Below are 20,701 nucleotides of genomic sequence, written 5' to 3'. Positions count from 1 at the left end.
TGTAGTAAGGCTAAGATTAAACAGCAGCCTTATGTGTGGGTTTAGTTCCTCATTGAGTTCGTGTAGCACACAGCCGGGGACACCGTCCGGTCCCATTGATGCTGTGTTTTTTGCTTTAGAGAGAGCAGCTCTCACCTGGGCATCTGAGATGTTTGGGAGGCTAGACTCTGGTGGGATAGATATTTCTCCTTTGGGGGGGGAGGGAGGGGATAAATTTGCACTGAACCTGTCTGCCAGTATGTTGGCAATGTCTGTGGGTTCAGTGATTTTTTTATCATTTTGGACTAATTCTGAGCATATCTGGGAGTTTCCACCCAGGTTTCTAACATAGCTAAAGAAGGCTTTATGATTGTCTTTTGTGTCATTAGCGATTTTTCTCTCAAAGTTGGCCATGGATGATTTTATGAGCGATCGTAGTTTTTTGCTAGTATTAATCAGAGATGCCTTCCCTTTTAGGGATTTTGCTCTGTCATGTAGTAGCTTTCTCCTCTTATTGTAGAGTTTGTTTATGGCTGGGGTCCACCAGACCGGGTGCCTGCCTTTGGTGGAAAGGGTCTTGATTTTATTAGGGATTGCTTGATCCATACATTCCTGGAGGTGCTCGTAGATGGCATTTGTAAGGGTTTCAGCAGCGTGGGTTGTGGTTTCCACTGGCTCGGGGGCCTTGAAGGATACCACTCCAGTCTTAAGAAGTGTGAAGTTTGCTTTTGAGAAGTTCTTCACTGTGGTCTTTTTGCTGGGGTGGGGCGGGATGTGGATCTCCAGTGAGATTAATTTATGGTCTGATCTCACCAATGAGGGATATACTTCCGGTGTGGAGCATTTTGTCCCCATGTTTGTGATGATCAGGTCTCGTATATTTTCTCCTCTTGTGGGAATGGTGACTAGTTGCTCCATAGCATTTGAGTTTATGAACTCAAGGAACCTTTGGGCTAGGGTGTTGGGGCTTGAGTAATGTTCCCAGTCTATGTTTGGGTAGTTGAAGTCACCCAATATGATGGTGTTTTGAGAGACATTCATACTCTCCAGTGTCTTCAGGAAGGCTGTGTGGGTTTCCTGAGTTTGAGAAGGTGGTCTGTAGCATGTTACAAACTGTAGGGCAGTTTTACCTATGGTTAATTGCACCTGGATGGTCTCCGATGCTTCGTGCGTTGCCACTAACCTGGAGGTGTGGGTATCCTTTATGAATATGGATACTCCCCCTCCTTTTGTGGTTCGGTCCGGATTTTGGGGCGGGAACGCATGATATGAGGTATAACCTGATAGTGCTGGGGTGCTCTCAGGAGCCTTGAACCAGGTTTCAGTCACAGCACAGACATCGATGTTCTCCATTCTGAGGAGGGCTTCGAGGGCGTGCATCTTGAGGTTTAGACTTCTGGCATTGAGCAGTATTACCCTTAGTTTTTCTCCATTTTTGTTTTCTAGGGAGTAGGTTTATCATTTGAGCCTTGCCTAAAAAGGCACTATGGGGTGGCAAGAGCCTTTGCCAATATCCGGAAGCCCAGGGGTGACAGGTGCAAGCCGTCCCTTGCGAAGCAGCGTGGCTTGTCAAGCATGTCATCCCAGGCAGACAGACATTGGATCCCCTTAGAATGACACCAGTAATTAAGCCAATTATTAAAGCTGATAATTTTGTCTCTGTATTGTGGCATCATTCTTGGTGAGGGTAGGATACTACTCAGGGTCAGGGTCATACCGGCCTGGGCAACATAATCTGAGAGCTCCTCTATGTCTCTCTTCATGTAGTCCAGGGAGGTACGTCTCAGGTCGTTCACACCGGCATGGACAATGACTGAGTCATACTTGTACTTGCTGTGGAGTGACCTGAGTGCTTGTGTTGTGGCGGATTCTAGCGCCTGACAGGCAGCTTACTGTGATCTTTTCCTTGTTCAGTCTGGTGAGTGGGACATCAGTGTGTCTGACTATGGAGTCACCTATAACAAGTGTGTCTGGCATTGTGTTGGGCCTTAAGGGCTGTGACTGTTTAGCACACTGACTTTGAGAACTATGTGTTGCATGTCTTATGTCATGAGGTGGCAGTTGCTTGGGTGTCTGCTTTGGAGGCCTCTGTAGTTTTGGTAGATTTTTGATCAGTGCCTCCGTGTATGTTTTTGTGTGTTTATGTGTTTGTTTTGCAGTTGTGATAGTTCTATGTGAAACTGGGTTTGTGGTGTGCGTGGTTTCCTTCTCCTCCTGTCTGGTCTTGCCAGTCCCGAGTTGAGAGAGCTCAGCCTCCAGTTTGGCTATATAGTTGCATCTCTCACATGTATTTGTGTTTTGTGGGAGAAGGAGTGGGTTGTCTGTGTACATGAGGCAATTGTAACATTGCCTCAAGATGCCCAGATTCACCAGCTGAACAGGAGAGAACGCTAGCAACTGACCCTTCGACATGCTAGAAAAAGTGAAAAAGTTTGCTGTGTAACTGAGTCAGAAGGGACCTATAGGGAAATTGGTACTCAAGGGGATTCTAGGCTAATGTAGTACTTTGTTTAGTATACAAGTACTTTACCTATATAAAAATGCTTTAGGAGCAATTGCTGAGCTTTTGAGATAGAGAATAGACTGTTTAGATTGCAAGTAGAGAAGTTCTAAGGGAAAAATTGAAGAGCAGACTTTACGGAGCCAGAAATAGTTTAACCTTGTTTAACCGGCGCTGCCCGATGGTGCTCTATGGGCAACTCCGCGCTAAATCACGCAAAAGCGCACTAAAGCGGGCCTTATAGCAGGAGGCTGAAGAATTGACCCAAAACGGCCAATAGACTACAAGATGTTCTTCGTCTTCCATTGCTGCAGTCCTGACTATTGGGTATAGTCCGCGTCCAGTCGGCCCGAATACCAGAGTATAAGGCTGACGTCGGTCAGAGCGCATTAGACTGACGTCAGTACGTCAGGGTACTAATGCGCATGACCGACGTCATATCCTCAGTCTTTTTTGCCGCATGGTCCGATGCAGAAGCAGTTTTGCGAGTGCAGGTTGGCGTTCTGAAATATTTCCGAAACCGGAGTTTCAGACCGAAACAGAGTTGGCTAAGTACCCCGTTGGGGAGCATTTTGGTTTTTTCTTGCCTCAGTATTTACCGGATGTCAGAAAAAGTGAATAACTGTATTTCTTGTGGGAAACAGATACCTCATAGGGATTACCATACCTTGTGTATACCTTGTTTAGGGCCTGAGCACGACGTTGTTGGTTGCCGCTCTTGTGCTAGGTTTAACAAACGCACTATTAAGAGGAGGTTAGACTGTGCCAGGTTAGTGTTTGGGAAGCGTTGCAATTATAACATGCCGCCGGATGCTCCGACGCCCGCCTCCTCAAGAAGCGCAAGGACAAACAGCGAAGCCTAGGGTTGATGAACCGCCAGTCCCGGACGCCGGTTCTTTAGAAGGCTCAGTGGAGCCAGAGGTTTTGCCAGGAGTTTCCATGGAGTCCCAGGCAGAAACTTTACTATTACAGGATGTGCCTTCTCAGGAGGTAGGCCAGGCTGAGGGGCTTCTCAGGTGACTGTTCTTCCCTCTCTTCCCAAGGTTGTTAGAGCCTCTCCTTCTGTTGCCAAAACTTCTTTGAGGGGTAGGCCTAGTTCAGCTTCAGTGGGGCCTTCTCCTACCATTTCGGGTTCTGTACCTAAGAAACATATGCTTAATATGGCAGAAGATTTGATTACTATGATTAGAGGTTCTATGCCCCGCCTGATAAGAGGCCTAGGGTGGAACCGGAGTTTGATAGTTTTGAACAGTGTTCAGAGGCTTCAGAATCTTCTGTGGAAGATATGCAGGAGTATCCTACTTATTCTGATTCGGATGTGGATGATTCCACTCCTACAGCTTCTCCGCCTGAGGATTTCTCATTTTCAGAGACTCTGCATTCCATGAGGGAGCACTTTAAATGGGAAGGCCAGGATTACTCTGATTCCAGGAAAAGGCTTAGGGAATTCTTGTTTTTACCCCAGCATAGGCCTTTAGCTATTCCTCCTGTGTTGAATGTGGTGGAAGATGTTTTTGCAGAGGCTTCCCTGAACCCTGACTCTTTGCCTCCTGCTCCTGTTAAGCCTGATAGGTATTATAGGGTGCCCGAAGCTCATAAATATTTGTTTAAGAGTCCTAGGGCGGACCCAGAAACTATTTCTCAAGGGCCTAAAGGTGTTAAGGCTTCTGTGGTTAAAAATCCTGTTCCCACTGATAAAGAGGCGAGGGCTTTGGATAGGTGGGGAAAGAAAATGTATACTTCTTCCACTCTAGCCATGAGAGCATTGAATTGTCAGTTTCACATGCTAAAATATCAGAATTATCTCCTTTCACAATTGAAATCTAAGGTGGATGCTTTGGCGGAAGGTATTGAGTGTAAAGAGTTGCTGGATTTGGTTCATGTGTCTGAACAAGTGGGTAAGCATTCTTTGCAATGTGGTTTTGATGCTGTACAGGCCTCCTCGAGGGTGGCTGCTACCAGTTCTGTTCTTCGCAGGCATGCCTGGTTGAAGGATCAGAATTTAGCTGAGCATGTTAAGACAAGGATTTTGGATGCTCCTTTACAGTCAGATGTGTTGTTTGGATCGCCTGTGGAAGCAGTTTTAAAGAAAATGGAGGACAAAGCTAAGTCTATGCAAACTGTTAAAGATTTTTTGCAGGTCCAGCCACCAAAGTTTAGTAGAAATTGGCCTGCTAAGGGGTGGACATATCCTGCTTATGATTCCCAGTCTAGGGGTAGGTCTAGACGTGGTAGGGGCAGGGCTCAAGGTTCTTTTCGGCCTAGAACAGGGAGTTCACCTGCTCAGACTTCTGGTGAGGGCAGGGGTCAGTCCTTTCGTAAACAGACCCAATGACCTGTCTTTTCAGCTGCCAGCAGATTCCCGTCTGGCAGCTCCTTTGGGAGGAAGACTGTCTCTTTTCAAAGAAAATTGGGATTTAATTACTCAAGACAAATGGGTGTTGGATATCATTCACCACGGTTACAGATTTTATTTCCATACAATGCCCCCTTTCAAAGGCATGCCAGACGTTCCTCCTCCACAAAGAAAAGAGGCTCACAAGCAAGTTTCACAGTTACTTCAGATAGGGGCCATTCAGCCAGTCCCTGTATCAGAAAGGGGCCTAGGATTTTATTCTCGCCTGTTCCTTGTACCAAAGAAGGGGAACACGTGGAGACCAATTTTGGATTTATCTCTCCTCAACACGTTTTTGGACATTCCCAAGTTCAAGATGTTGACGTTACAACAGCTTTTACCTCTGCTGGGCAAAGATCACTGGATGGTAACTTTAGATCTCAAGGAAGCTTACCTTCATGTGCCTATAAGGCTAAGTTGCAGGAAGTATCTGCGGTTTCGAGCTGGAAATTCTCATTATCAGTTCTCTGCATTGCCCTTTGGCTTATCTACTGCGCCCAGAGTATTCACAAAGGTTCTGGCTCCAGTGATAGCTTACTTCAGGCTTCAAGGAATTCAAATCTATCCTTACTTGGACGACTGCCTGATTCTGGCTCAAGAAAAGGAAGACCTTCTACAGCATCTGGAATATGTTATAGCAGTGCTAAGATGCCTAGGGTATTCTGTGAACGAAATAAAGTCCAGTCTAGTACCCTCTCAAGACATGTGCTTTCTGGGTGTGAGACTGAATACAGCAGCCCAGATGGCCTTTTTAACCTCGGACAAACAAAAGAGTCTGTCACTTTACTTCCATCAACTATCTCATCAGTCCGTGCTGACTGCAAGGACAGTCCTTCAAGCATTAGGGTTCATGGCATCTTGTATTCTGGTGCTTCCCAATGCCAAACTGCATATGAGGAAGCTACAATGGTATCTCAAAGATGTATGGACACAGCACTGCCAGGATTTGGACACTGTCATTCCAATAATACCTTGCCTTCAAAAAGAATTCTTGTGGTGGGCTCAGGAATGTCACCTAAACAAGGGACTCTCTGTGACCCGGCCAGAGGCAAGTCAGATCTTAACGACAGATGCCTCGGACATTGCTTGGGGAGCTCATCTAAATGGAAAGTGGATACAAGACAAGTGGCCTGCCAGACTACAGCATCTACATATCAACATGAAGGAGATGTTAGCAGTCCAGTTTGCATTAATGGCTTTCAAGGAGTTGCTTCTTCCAGGGCAGGTGTTGATTCTAACAGACAACACAACTGTCATGTGGTACATCAACAAGCAAGGGGGAACACATTCTTATCCTCTATGCAGGCAAGCAATGATTTTATGGGAGACTGCGCTAAGCTTGCAACTAACTCTTCAGGCAAGGTTTCTGCCAGGAGCACAGAACTCCTTAGCAGATGTGTTAAGCAGACAAATCATGGATCCCCACGAGTGGAAACTGGATCTTCATGTATTTCAGAAACTGACAGTGTCATGGGGAACTCCAGACATAGATCTGTTCGCTTCTCCACTAAACCACCAGCTGCCACAGTATTGCACAAAGGGGTTTCATCACACAGCTTGGAAAGTGGATGCTCTGTCTTTCAGTTGGAAAAACCTTCATGTGTATGCCTTTCCACCTCTGCCTCTTCTTCCAAAGGTACTATTAAAGGTCAGACAAGACAGGCCAAGGATGATTTTGATAGCTCCAGATTGGCCTCGCAACACTGGTACCCACTACTACGGAGTCTGGTAAAGAAGCCTCCATGGCCTTTACCTCTGATTCCTCATCTGTTATCTCAGAAGGACGGTCATCTGCTCAATGTCAAGCTTCATTCTCTTCATCTAACAGCCTGGCATATTCTGTGTTGAAACACAGCAGGTCTCAACTTCCTCAACAAGTTTTAAATGTGATTATGGAAGCTAGAAGACCTAGTACTAGGAGAGTGTACGCAGAAAAATGGAAGAGATTTTTATTTTGGAGTACAGCAAAGAATTTGGAGATTTCTGAGCCTAATTTGAGTGTGGCTCTTCAATATCTTACTGAGTTATTGGACAAAGGTTTGTCCTTCTCTTCCATTAAGATTCATGCTGCAGCAATTTCAGCTCACTATGATTGTGACCCACCTTTGTTTTCGCATCCTCTGTTCAAGCAGTTTCTTAGAGGGGCAAAGAATATAAGACCCCCACGTAGAGCTCCTACTCCTGCTTGGGATCTCAATTTTGTGTTGGAAAAACTTACTCTACAACCTTTTGAGCCTGCAGCTACTGCTGAATTGAAATACTTGTCATGGAAGACTGCTTTTCTGTTGCCTATTACTTCTGCAAGAAGGGTGTCTGAGTTGCAGGCCCTTATGGCAGTAGAGCCCTTTTTGATTTTCCATAAGGATAGGGTATCATTACGTACTAATCCTTCCTTTATGCCTAAGGTGGTTTCTAGTGTGGCTTTAAACCAAACTATTCATTTGCCTACGTTTTATGCAGACCCTCAAAATAAAGGGGAAAAGATTTTGCACACTTTAGATGTACACAGGCAATTGCGTTATTATTTAAGCAGGACTAAGGATTTTAGGCAGTCTCAGCAGTTGTTTGTTTCTTTTGCTTTGAGTTCACAGGGCAAGCCTGTGTCAAAACAAACTATTTCTAGGTGGATTGGCTTTTGCATTGCATTTTGTTATTCCCATCATGGCAAGGAGATTCCAGCTGGGATTAGGCCTCATTCCACTAGGGCTACTGCCACTTCCACAGCATTTCTAAGGGGGGTGGCAACTAAGGATATTTTGGAAGCAGCTACTTGGAGTTCAGTGCATACTTTCTCTAAGCATTATCACCTTCCTATCTACTCTAAGTCTAGGGCTGGTTTTGCCACAGCTGTTTTACAAGGCATGTTGTCAGCTCCTACTTCTTTATGATTTGCCAGCCTCCCTTACCTCTGCTTTGGGATTCTACCCAATAGTCAGGACTGCAGCAATGGAAGACGAAGAACATAGTACAGTTTTGTACCTACCATAAATGTAGATGTTCGAGGATTCCATTGCTGCAGTCCAATTTACCCTCCCTCCTTCCCCTCTGTGTTTAGGGGTGGTTGTGTAGGTGAGTTTACATGTATATATTTTTGTATATATTGTGGTATATATTGTACATGTTTTTGGTGCAGGTATTTTGGGACTTGTCTTTTTAGGGTCTTCTGACATCTGGGGCAAGAAAAGACTGAGGATATGACGTCGGTCATGCGCATTAGTACCCTGACGTACTGACGTCAGTCTAATGCGCTCTGACCGACGTCAGCCTTATACTCTGGTATTCGGGCCGACTGGACGCGGACTATACCCAATAGTCAGGACTGCAGCAATGGAATCCTCGAACATCTACATTTATGGTAGGTACAAAACTGTACTTTTCTGGCTGGAACCACTGCTCTAGGGACAAATAGGCTGCTCAGTGATCCCCACTCCCACTGGTGAACAAAGAAGCTTCCCTTTATCCAAATAAGGATATGGAATAGCACAGGAACCAAGCCAAAGCCCAGAGATCAGCAAACTCTGAAGACTGGACTATTCTAGTTCAGTAAGGCGGGAAAACAAGATTTTTTTTTTTTTTTTTTTGCAGAAAACAGGAAAAACAGACAGTAAATGCTATAAATGCTTTTAAACGGCTAGCGCACTTGAGTGTGTTAGCCTACAGGTAAAATTAAGCAACAAATAACTTTTTTAAAAGTGCAAAACAGTTAATCAACACAAAACAGTTTAAATAGAATGCAGAGCTGTATAAACAGGCGAAAATGCAGTCGCTAAGCAGTAAATAATCAAAAAGCCAGAAAAAAATACTTAAATCCGGAAAAAGTCACTCTTTTGCTCTCTGCTGCTTGTAGAACTCTGCAGGACACCACGAGGAGCTGTGCTGAGTTGAATACAAGCGAAAAAGCACGCTAAAGCGGGCTTTATTACAGGGGGCTGAAAAGAGCTAGGAACTGACCCAAAATGGCCAATAGACTACAAGTTTCTGGCTGGAACCACTCCTCTAGGGACAAACAGGCCGCTCAGTGCTCCCCACTCCCACTGGTGAACAAAGACGCTTCCTTTTATCCAAATAAGGATATGGAATAGCACAGGAACCAAGACAAAGCCCAGAGGTCAGCAAACTCTGAAGACTGGACTATTCTAGTTCAGTAAGACGGGAAAACAAGATTTTTTTTTTTTTTTGCAGAAAACAGAAGAAAAACAGACAGTAAATGCTTTTAAACGGCTAGCGCACTTGAGTGTGTTAGCCTACAGGTAAAATTAAGCAACAAATAACTTTTTTAAAAGTGAAAAACAGTTAATCAACACAAAAACAGTTTAAATAGAATGCAGAGCTGTATAAACAGGCGAAAAAGCAGTCGCTAAGCAGTAAATAATCAAAAAGCCAGAAAAAAATACTTAAATCCGGAAAAAGTCACTCTTTTGCTCTCTGCTGCTTGTAGAACTCTGCAGGACACCACGAGGAGCTGTGCTGAGTTTAATACAAGCGAAAAAGCACGCTAAAGCAGGCTTTATTACAGGGGGCTGAAAAGAGCTAGGAATTGACCCAAAATGGCCAATAGACTACAAGTTTCTGGCTGGAACCATTCCTCTAGGGACAAATAGGCCTCTCAGTGCTCCCCACTCCCACTGGACAAAGACGCTTCCTTTTATCCAAATAAGGATATGGAATAGCACAGGAACCAAGACAAAGCCCAGAGATCAGCAAACTCTGAAGACTGGACTATTCTAGTTCAGTAAGGCGGGAAAACAAGATTTTTTTTTTTTTGCAGAAAACAGAGGAAAAACAGACAGTAAATGCTATAAATGCTTTTAAGCGGCTAGCACACTTGAGTGTGTTAGCCTACAGGTAAAATTAAGCAACAACTAACTTTTTAAAAGTGCAAAACAGTTAATCAACACAAAAACAGTTTAAATAGAATGCAGAGCTGTATAAACAGGCTAAAATGCAGTCGCTAAGCAGTAAATAATCAAAAAGCCAGAAAAAAATACTTAAATCAGTTATAGCAAATACAGTTATAACAAATGCTCTGAAATATACTGTATATTTCCAAAATGTTTGAGAAGGACAGTCAGAACACAAGAAGGTTCAGGCGAAAGAGAAAAAAAAAAAAAAAGTTTTGTTTTACTTTCTGAAAGGGAAAAAGGAAGAACAGAAGGCCTTATCAAATGTTCTCTCTGTATTAAGCAGAATGAGCTAATGACACTAGACTGGGAGGTGTGTCACAGTAGGGGCGGGCAACTGCAAAGCCACCAAGTATAAGAGCAAGACACCAACAGGGAGGGGAGGGTGGGACAAAATAGCCTATAAGGTTTTATCATTTTTATGATCATTTCAACATGTATTTATTTTTTGTAGTACTCAATTTCATAATAACATTTGTAAGCAATTTCATATTTTTTTTCTTAGCTTGTCTTAAACAGTTTTTTATACATGAACTTTGTTTTTAATATACATACATGCTTTATTTCTACTGTTTTTTTGTGTTCCTATTATACTTAATTGGAAGTCCTTGATTGGATCCTTTTAATTTGAAAGAATTTAAATAATCATTGGAGATAAACCAGCCCACATCTAAAGAAGTTACATAACAAAAACGTATTTGTGTTGTTGAGCGTTAATGTGTTTATTCGTTTTTTAGTGGAGTGAATACTTTCAATAAATTTCGTTAACCCAGCTGTCGCTTAGCTTTATTGTGTACCCTCCGAGGGTCTATTTTTGAAGTTACTAGTGTTTTTTTGGACATCCTGAGATAGTGTAGCAACTGCCTCATGTACACGGACAAACATCCACTACTACCACCTAGGAACACAATTTGTGAGAGATGCAGTTACATTAGGAACCTAAAGTTCATGCTCTCTTCCCCCTCATGCCAGTATATCTGGCACTGAAAAGGTTGTCAGCACAATCACTACATCTTAAACACCACCCACACCTACACAACATACACCTACATATGTGGAGGTCCTCCACATAAACATACCCAAACAAAGGAGACCTCCAAGGCAAAAACACACGTGATGTCCGCAGCCCTCTACACCACATACCAAGCATAGTCAACACACTTGTGTCTCACAGCCACTCAGGCTTCACCATAAACCCAACATATTCGTAGGAGACTCAATTGTGAGATGCACAGATGTGCCTCTCACCAGGCTGGATCAGGAGAAAGTCACAGTTAGTTGTCTGTTAGGTGCCAGAGTCCGCCATATCACATACACAGTCTGTCAACAACAGGTACCGTTATGACTGTGTTATAGTCCATGTTGGCGTGTCATAGTCCATGTTGGCGTGAATGACTTGAGACGTACCTCTCTGGACTATATAAAGAGAGACCAGGCAGTTATATCCCTAGCCTTAAGCAGCATTCTGCTGTCACCAAGAATGATGCCTCAATACAAACAAAAAAATGATTGACTTTAACAATTGGCTTGGTTTCTGGTGTCATTCCAGGGGGATCCAGTCCCTGGCATCCTGGGAAGTTATAATCGACAGACCACAATGCTTTGCCAGAGATGGCCTGCATCTATCTCACCTGGGCTTCAGGCTTCTGGCAAAGGCTCTTGCCTTCCCCATAGTGCCCTTTTTAGGAAAAGTCCTGCGGTCGATAAAACTAACAAAAATTTCAAGAAAATGTAAATTAAAGGTCATGCTGCTAAACGCTAGGAGTCTAAACATGTAACTGCACTCATTGCAAGCATTCTTAACGCTGGAAAATGGTGACATTTGTGCAGTCACAGAAACCTGGTTCAAATCTGCGGAGAGCACCCCAGCCTTACCTGGTGACTCATCCTGTCATACATTCAGACCCCAAACTGTGGGCAATAAAGCTGAAGGAGGTGGAGTTTCAATATACTCATTCCCCCCAGTACAGCTCTTTTGATTGTGCACCTTTAACTCCTAGTGGGCGTGGCTTGAGCCTTTAAAAAATAAAGTTATCACCTTACAATTCTAACAAATACTCATTGACATAGGTCAAATATCAATACAGTTGTGTTTGCCATCAGGCATGCTAAAAGATAAAATATTTTTAAACCTTGTATGTAGCATGGTTTTGGAATTATTAATACAAATATGAACAAGCAATATTTGACGCTTAGAGGAGCAGTAGGAGGTAACTGCAGATGCACCTGGAGGCGTCACTTGGATGTAATGAGTTAGACATACACACCTCCAGGCTGGTCAAACAGTATGATGCACAAGAGACACACCAGGTGCAGTTAACCATTGACAAGACATCTATTCAAATCATAGCCATCTACCAGCCCCTACATTTGACTCAAGATACCCAATCCATCTATTTGGACCTGTTCGAATCTATCAAGATTCAATCCTTTACCCTGATCCTGGGTGACTTTAACTTCCCAAACATAGATTGGAAGAACTAGTCATGTCAGAACACATATGCCCAGAGATTTCTTGATTTTTGTCAATGCAAATGCCTTGGATTCGATATCCCCACATGAGGTAATAATATCTTGGACTTGGTATTAACCAACATGAGTAACCACTGCAGCATCCCTATAATGTTATCCTCCCTGGTAAGCTCATACCATATACCAGTCACTTTCAAAGTCACCATCTCCCCCAACCTGGCTCTAGCTAGTATTAGATATAAAAACTTCTTCAGAGCTGATTGCAGCCTCCTGAGGGATGGTATAAGCAGCTTCACAGCCCCCTCTGTAGGAACTGGCACCAATATCCAAAACTACACCAAAGCACTATACAATCATTTATATAGATGCATGGAATCAGGAATACCCGACAGGACTAAATCATCCTCCGCAAGGAAGAGTAAACCTGTCTGGTGGACATCTGCAGTAAATAAACTATAACAAAAGGAAAAAATTGCTGTCCAAGACCAAGAAGGAGCAGGTGCCCAATTGGAAGCAATGTTTCCTTAGCTTGAACAAGCAAATAAGAGCATGAGTAAAATCCTCCAAAGCAAACTTCAAGGCCAAATTTCCCACATCTACTTTAGACAATCATAAGGCCTTCTTCACATATGTCTGCATCCTCAAAGGAAGCACCCAGATCTGTTCAGAACTGGTGATCAAGGGCACCACATATACAAAGCCGTCGATATAGCTGGCTGACAGATTCAGTGAAAACGTCACCCCTCTGCCCCCTCCCCCCACCCATCAGTAAATCAGGACATCCCCAGTACCTGCCCCCTTTCCCTTGTATCTAGGGAACAGGTCATCACTGCTCTCTCCAAGGCAAAAAATACAGCCTCCATGGAACCCGATAACATACCAGGCTGCATTCTACATGAACTCGGGCAGGAATTTGCGGCACCATTAGGCGCCCTATTCAACCAAAGCCTGAGTACCGGCTTCATCCCAGCTGAGTGGAGGACAGCCACTGTCCTCCCTTTACACAAAGGTTGAGCGTCCACCAGTCCGGGAAATTATAGACCCATCAGCCTAACTAGTCTGATCTCCAAGGCCATGGAACGCATTATCATGGACCTCATTAACAAGGACATTGGCAACCTCCAAACACTCAATCCCACACAGATTGGCTTCAAGAGGAGGTCATGTCTGCTAAATTTGGTCGACTTCTTTGAGACAGTCACCAAGCTGTGGACAAGGGGGAAGACTGTGCACACCACCTACCTTGACCTGGCCAAACCCTTTGACACTATTCCCCACTCAGGCATAATAGATAAACTCTCTCAACTAGGCATCAATCTGTATGTAATCAGATGGGTAGCAAACTGGCTCACTGATAGAACCCACCTAGTCAAAATGGGTTCCTATCAGAAGAGCAAATGCTCTTATGTCAAGCTTTAAAATGCGAAACCTGAAAATGTCAAAGGCATGGAACATCGATTTTCTTTTCCCCAGGGAAAAAAAATTATGGGGCCGTTCTCCAGACTTTGCTGTTTTCTCCACTGTGGTGCGATCTCGAAGTTGGTATATTTAGGTTGGGGGGGGTGAAGCCTCACACTTTATTTTGCTTGTACATTTTTTTGAATCAGCAAATTTTTTCCCTGGGAAAAAATTTACTGATCTGTTCCTTCGACATTTTAAGGTTTCACATCTTTAAGTGTGATAAAAGAGCATTTGCTATTTTTAGCATTCGATCTTCTGATATAGATGCATCAGAATAGGGGAAGCCACCTCAAGAAGTAGACCTGTAACAAGCAGCGTACACCAGGGTTCAGTCTTGGGACCTCTGTTATTTGGGATATACTTTTCTGAGGTGACCGAAGCTGGGTGCTGTCCTCCATTCCCCTAGTGATGTAAACATCCTCCAAGAGGGTCTCACTCAGACAAATGACTGGTGCCAGAAACGTGGTCTCAAGCTGAATACCAAAAAATGCATCACCATTGGGGAGAGTTGCATCTACACAAATTATCACATTGATAACGTCCTAAGCATGCAGTCGGTCGTGAGGGATTTGGGCACACAGGTTGATAGCAACCTGACTTTTAACCACCATGTTACTTCCGTTGTCCGGAGGGTATCTCATCCAGGGACAAGGAGGTCATAACATCCCTGTATTCCCTTATAAGGCCCATTGTTGAGAACAGTGCTTCTTTCAGCATGTACCTCACAAAGCGCATGCAGCAGCTGGAGAGACCACAGAGGTTCCTCACCAGGAGAATCCAGGGCCTCACACATCTTCCATACACAGGCTAAAAGCCCTATCCCTCTACTCAGTTTCATACAGACTCCTCAGAGGTGACCTCTGTCTGGTATACAAGGAGATCAGGGACCCCACCTTGATGGGACTGCTGCATATCCACAAGTCAAGCTCCACTCGAGTAACTTGCACGAGTGGCCTCAACTTGGTCTATGACATCAAAAGGACTTGTTGGCGGGACAGCTTTGTGTCCCAGTGACTCCTCCATTTATGGAATAGACTCCCTCTCCACAAAGCTGAGTACCTATTTACCCCTTTTTAAGCGCAACCTAGATAACTGGATGGGAAACAGAAAATATACCCCAGGGATTCTACCCACGACCCTGCTGGACAGGGGCATCAGGTGCTAACTCGTCTAAACATGGGCTAAATTCAGGGCCACTAGCCAAGTAACCTCCTGTGATTCTGTGATCCTATGAACTCTTGTGTTTTCTTGCCTCTTCAGTCAGATTCCAGGTCCTTAGTCTAGCCTCTGTTGGTCTTAGTCTTCTCTGAGGATTGCCTGCAGCTGATTGTGGACACCAGTAGTTTATGCTGTGGACTGGCTAATTCACTGGGGAGATCTTTTCAATTGTTGATTCTACTCCAATGCCCTTTCCTTCCTTACTAGAAAGAAGTCTACCTCAGTTGCATGTTAGCCACTCTTGTATGTGATTTAGTGACTTTCTCTCTTGCTGAAATGTGTTGGCCACCATCAAGCCATTTGCCAGACAGAAGTTAAGAATGATCTCTCCTCCTTTATTCCTGTTGCCTCACCCATGTGGACACAAGCTGTCCTTCAAGTCCCTTCTACCTGTCCCAATATGTGCATTCAGGTCCCCCATTATCAACTCAGCTTGTGCTGTCCTGCTTTATCTAGTAGGTCTTGTAAGTGCTGTCTGAATGCACTCTCTTCATCACCATCACAACTCTGCTGTATGTCATAGACAGAGATTAAGAATACTTGCCCTATCCTTTGTACTGTAGTTTGATTACCATGAGTATGTCACTAATTGTGCCAACACCCCTCACTGCCTTCTGAAGCCTCTTCCTCACCACAATTTCCATACCTCCACCTAAGTAGAAGACACTGGATCCCAAGATAAGTGGCTTTGCTGCACTGCCCTTCCATCTTGTCTCCTGGATATAGAGGCTGTCCTTTTTACCATCATGACATCAAATTCCAAGCTGCACCCTGTCACTGAATCAATATTGAGTGTTCATGTTTATTAGGTTGATTTTACATCCATCTTTCACTCCACAGAGTTATCCAAGGTAACCCAAGCTGGGCAACTGGACACCAGTGGACACACACTGGCCACTAGGTGCACATAGACCCCTCCCACCATTATCATGGGTCTCTGGAGTAGGTCTAAATAGGCTGGGTCCATAACCCACATTCATTGGCAGGTACCCATTCCCATTTTGGGTGACATCATTCCACATGACCATTTCTAGAGCCAGTTTTTCCAATGTTGAGTGGCTAGCCCTGACACAGTGTGCTGTTTGTGATTCATGTTCTGCTATCCAGAGGATACCTCTCACTGAAGTTGATACCCAAAGTGGTTGGTCTGTACAAATTTCCCCTAATTGTCAACATCTGGAGTCTACTGCATCCTTCAACTCCATTCTTGGATGAGTTTGAAGTGAAAACACCCAGCATGTTTTTGGGTGGTGGAAAGAACCCTACACAGCCACAGGGAGAAATCTAAACTCCACACTTGGGTTGGCCCGAGGCCAGGATCAAGCCTTTGTAGTTTGTGCAGGGAGGTGACAACCATTATGCCAACTGCCTGTATTCATCTGATAGAATTGAAGATGTTTTTGATCACATTTAGTCACCGTTTGAAAGAAGATGTGCAATAGGTATTACAGGGGGTAGAGAATCTGCTACTAGAAAACCATACTTTGCCAAATAGAAGAGATTTTGTAGTCTGTGCCCTGTAAGAAGACAAAAATTCATCTCAATCTGAGACTCCTCTGGTTTTTCATTATCCTTGTGGATTGCAGAGCTCCAGCTTTAGGTATGCTTTTTTTATAATGGTGCACTTTTCGGCTATTTCTGCTGGTTTACCTTTGTAATCCTGCCTTTCTTTACTCCAAGTTGAACATAATTCTGACATTAGGCGGAGAGTTATGAGTAATTCCCTCGCAAAACATATAGCAGAAAACATCTTACACAATTTTTAATTTAGGGTCATTGAACTTTTAGTGAAATCATTGAGAACGGGTGATGTTAACACTAAGTTAGAAAATAAAGAACTCATTTGTTTGACATCTGCGAGTAGATCATATACCTGGTATAATTCAAGCTGTTTCTGTTAAGCCTGTGCTTAAGGCAAAGCAAGCCATTTTATAAAAAGAACATATTTTATGGTTATTCTTTTCTATGGCTATTTGAGATGAATTATATAGTTTTGTCATAGATATTTGCTTTTTATATATAGTGACTTTATATGATAAGACTTTACATTTTTGAATTGTATTTTACTCTGTTTTCATTGGCTGTGTAATTAACTTTTGTGGTTTAAAAGGTGTGTTATTTGATTTGTGTATTGTCAGCACTGAGGAAGGGTATTTTATACCTGAAAGCTTTGTGTTTTACTTATTTTAGACTGCAGTAAGCTCCTGAAGTTTCGTTTAGGATAAATGTATGGCTTTGAAAGTAAAACCAACTGTGGTCAGTTTGACTTGGAAGAAAAGTGTGCTTGATTAGAAAATTACTGATGCAAATGATTAAGGTAAACCTCCCATGGTGACCAACATGAACACCTGCTTTGCTGAGGGAGCCTTCCTTGTGTGTGTGTGTGTGTGTGTGTGTGTGTGTGTGTGTGTGTGTGTGTTTTCACATGTGCACTTGTGTGTGCTGTCACTACCTTAGTAAGCTACATCCACATTTCTAGGTAATAGCTGCATCTTCATTGCCTATAAGTCTCTACTTGCATATTGCAAAACAGCCAGCCATACTGTCAGGTGGGATAAGTGAAACAGCACTAACTACTCACTCTACCCTCACACTGCCTGGCTGATTTAGTCCCTTTGGGTATTGGTTTGAATGACAACACACCATTTTGCTATTTCAAAATTGTATCTTTGCTTCGATATTCAAGAAAAATTGAACTTTATTTTTCTGGGTTTCTAGTCATTAGTTCATTATAACAGGTTCTCTAATGGCTCTTTCATGGTGCACTAGGAAGTGATGGAAAAGCAGACTCATAGCCCCTCCCCCATAGAAAAATACTATAGAGACTTGACATTCCTATGTCTGCTTCACTGATGACAAAAAAAGTCAAGACATCTATCAGTTTAGAGCTATTGTCAGTGGATATGATTGAAGAGGGAACTTCTTGCACAGGGAAGAGGGAATAGCCTTCAGAGGCAGACTGTTATTCTTAGGCAGGGTTTCAGTGGGTATGCAAACTATTGAATTTACCTCCTGGGTAAATCTCATCTAGTGACTACTGTTGGGGAATATGATTGTTTTCTGAAGTCCATATACCATGACCGTAGTGCCATGGAAGTTGAACTAGATTCTGTCCCTCTTAACCCAAGCAGTGTTCTTTGTATCTCAGAAGAGGACACTTGCTACTTGGTTAACTGGCACTCATTCTCTGAATAGGCATGTCAAGGTCTGAACATGGCTTTATTAAGACATTTTTGCTCCTCACTAGTATGTCTACGAAGCCTGGTAAGTCTCCTCTGGACTATGTCCAACCCATGTGTCAGCTGCTGCCAGGGAGTGTTTTTGCTGCTAAGTTCTTGTCTGTTGTTCACACCCATCCCATCTTAAGGAAGGACATGTAATGGGAGTTACTAACGTACTATTTCCTCCTTCACTGGCACTCTGCCAAAGCCTAACCTCCCTAAGGAAATTCCCCCATTGCACTTAAGTCCTCTATCAGGTATCAACCACAAAGTGCACCTAAGTGTCCGTCTCCCCAGATGAGTATGGCCATCCTGCCCACATGCACGTCCAAGTGCCTGTGCTGCTAATCAAATTTTTGTTGCCTGGGTCCATTTGCCTTATTTCTCTATGCATGGTACACCTAGTATTATTTGAAGCTTTGTATTAACAACTCTCCACAGCTTCCTTGGTGTCTTTTAGCTGTAGGACATAAAACAGTAACTAAGAACAGGCAAAAATCCATTATACCTCCATTTTCTGGATTCTTGAATACAACGATCAGTTACAGTTTTTGGTTTAAATTTTATCGTTAGAGGTAAATAATGCCTGTGACATTCAGTAAAACTTGGTTTATCAAATGTATGTAAGTAAAATTAAGTTGTAAAATTTGTATAGCTTTGAACGGCGCACCTATTTAATGTAAATAGTTATGTGAGTTATGTTTAGTTCAGATTTAAGTTTAGTAGTTTATTATTGACAACCAAGTCAATAAGGTATAAAGCTTACTTATAACATAAACTGTGTGGCATTAACTTTGTTTAGATGAAAGGAATGTTTTCACTGCAGCACTTACAACATTGTTGGTTGGGTAGAAGAGTACATCCTATGGCATCTTTTGCCTCATTGATGATTAAATTGGAAGTAGCAGCTTTACTGCATCAGCAGCTTGCACTTTTTATGCATCTCCTCTTTATTTATATTTGTTTATTGGGAAAGCCCATCTGGGAATTAAAACCCCTTTTCAGCTGTGACCTGGGGTACACTGTTATCTGTGATGGGGAATAGCTTCACTGTAGCAGTTGTGTCTCACTTTTGGCTGGATGGAATGCATTCTTTGCAACTCTTCTACCATTGCTGGTGAGGGCTGTTGAACAAGTAAAGTATTACACATTGACAGCCAGAAAGACTAACACTGTCAAGTGACTGTTTTTATAACTACAGAACCCCATCTGTACTTCCATTTCTGAACACAAGTAAAGGTCATACTGGTGGTAGGGGTGGTGAAGTATTACCTGAGACTTCACTGTGGAAGTAGATAGGTTCCAGAGAGAGACTTGGATGTTATTCTAGTTATTTACTTGCATTTTATACTTTGGGCTAAAAATAATTTTCTGTGTGTGGCTTAACTGCTTGAAATGTCACTTCCATTCTTTGACAGCCCTGACCAAGTTGCTGAAAAGGTGGCGTCAAGGATTGCTGAGGGGTGTAATGATGCAACGCTTATCATGGTATGTAACTTTAGTAGTGTGTTTTTTTTCCATTTTCTTCCAGGATGAATCTGATTGTGCCTTGATGAATGCTTAAATTGAGAGGCCTTTTATGGTAACAGTTAACCCTTGATCAGTAAATGTAATATTTGTCATCTACCAAGGTGCTGAGTAAAGACTGCTTAGTAAAAAGAGGTGCATCAAACGACATGCATTTGCTATTTTGTAAGTTGTAATGGTATATGCTGTTTCAATTTTTTAGCAGATAGCTTACTATTTTATAATCTCTGTGAGATGGCATGCATTACACATGGATCATTTTTAGATTAACTTTGATTATAGTGAGCAAATCATGGGTTTTTTTACATCAAATCAGTTCTTAAATATTTAATGGACACTTCAAGAAGTTTAACTTTGGAGATATTACTTATTTGCATAACTCTAGAGTTATCTACTAACTTGAATGTTTTTTCATTGTTTATCCCTTTTAGGATTGCACTGGTTGTTCAGCTACTGTGAAGGAGATAAGAAACTTATCCTCTGAGAATGACTTTCTCATGTGGCTTTAATATATATTTTTGCCTCTGCTTTTCTCATCTTATCACTGATGCTCTTTCCCTGAAGGGACGTCTCTGGCTTCTTTATAATTGGCATCTTTTTTTTTTAATTTCTTTATTCTCTGGCATTACTAAAGTTGTAGAATACGGTAATTTGCTTTCTGTTCTTTTTTCCAGTAGTACTTGGGTTTAAGAGGGAGATTTTGTAGTGGTTTGTTTTGTATTTGATAATAACAAGATGATAAATCCCATTGTTATTGCCAGGGCTCTTTTTCATAATGTACTTCACAGTTTGGGATAGTTCTGTCCACCTGCCTATTCGAGTGTGGGTATCTTAGATTTGTAGTCATGTGCTTAAACTCATCCATGTGTTCAGGTATGTTAAATTCCATAGTCTTAAACTGGAGACCATTGATTGAGATGATAACTGCTGATGTGCTGTCTTGAGATGATAGGCTTTTGTACATTTGAAAGACGTGTAGAATGGGCGTGCCTTCGTTGAAGGCTGGGCGTCGTGCTGGCACCTTGGC

At 42.8% G+C, this 20,701-nt stretch overlaps 1 protein-coding gene across 1 annotated transcript in view; it reads left to right on the top strand.

Annotated features, from left to right (window-relative positions):
- Positions 1-20,701, top strand: part of EMC8 (ER membrane protein complex subunit 8) — a 583,181-nt gene that overhangs the window by 161,979 nt on the left and 400,501 nt on the right. The window contains exon 3 of the mRNA XM_044081758.1: positions 19,566-19,635. Coding sequence (XP_043937693.1) covers positions 19,566-19,635 — 70 coding nt within the window. The remainder of the gene's footprint in view (positions 1-19,565; positions 19,636-20,701) is intronic.

This window comes from Protopterus annectens, chromosome 8.part1 (genome assembly GCF_019279795.1).
Source record: "Protopterus annectens isolate FY-2018-M chromosome 8.part1, PAN1.0, whole genome shotgun sequence".
In the NCBI taxonomy this organism is placed as follows: Eukaryota; Metazoa; Chordata; order Ceratodontiformes; family Protopteridae; genus Protopterus; species Protopterus annectens.
This window is presented reverse-complemented; position numbering and strand designations above follow the sequence as displayed.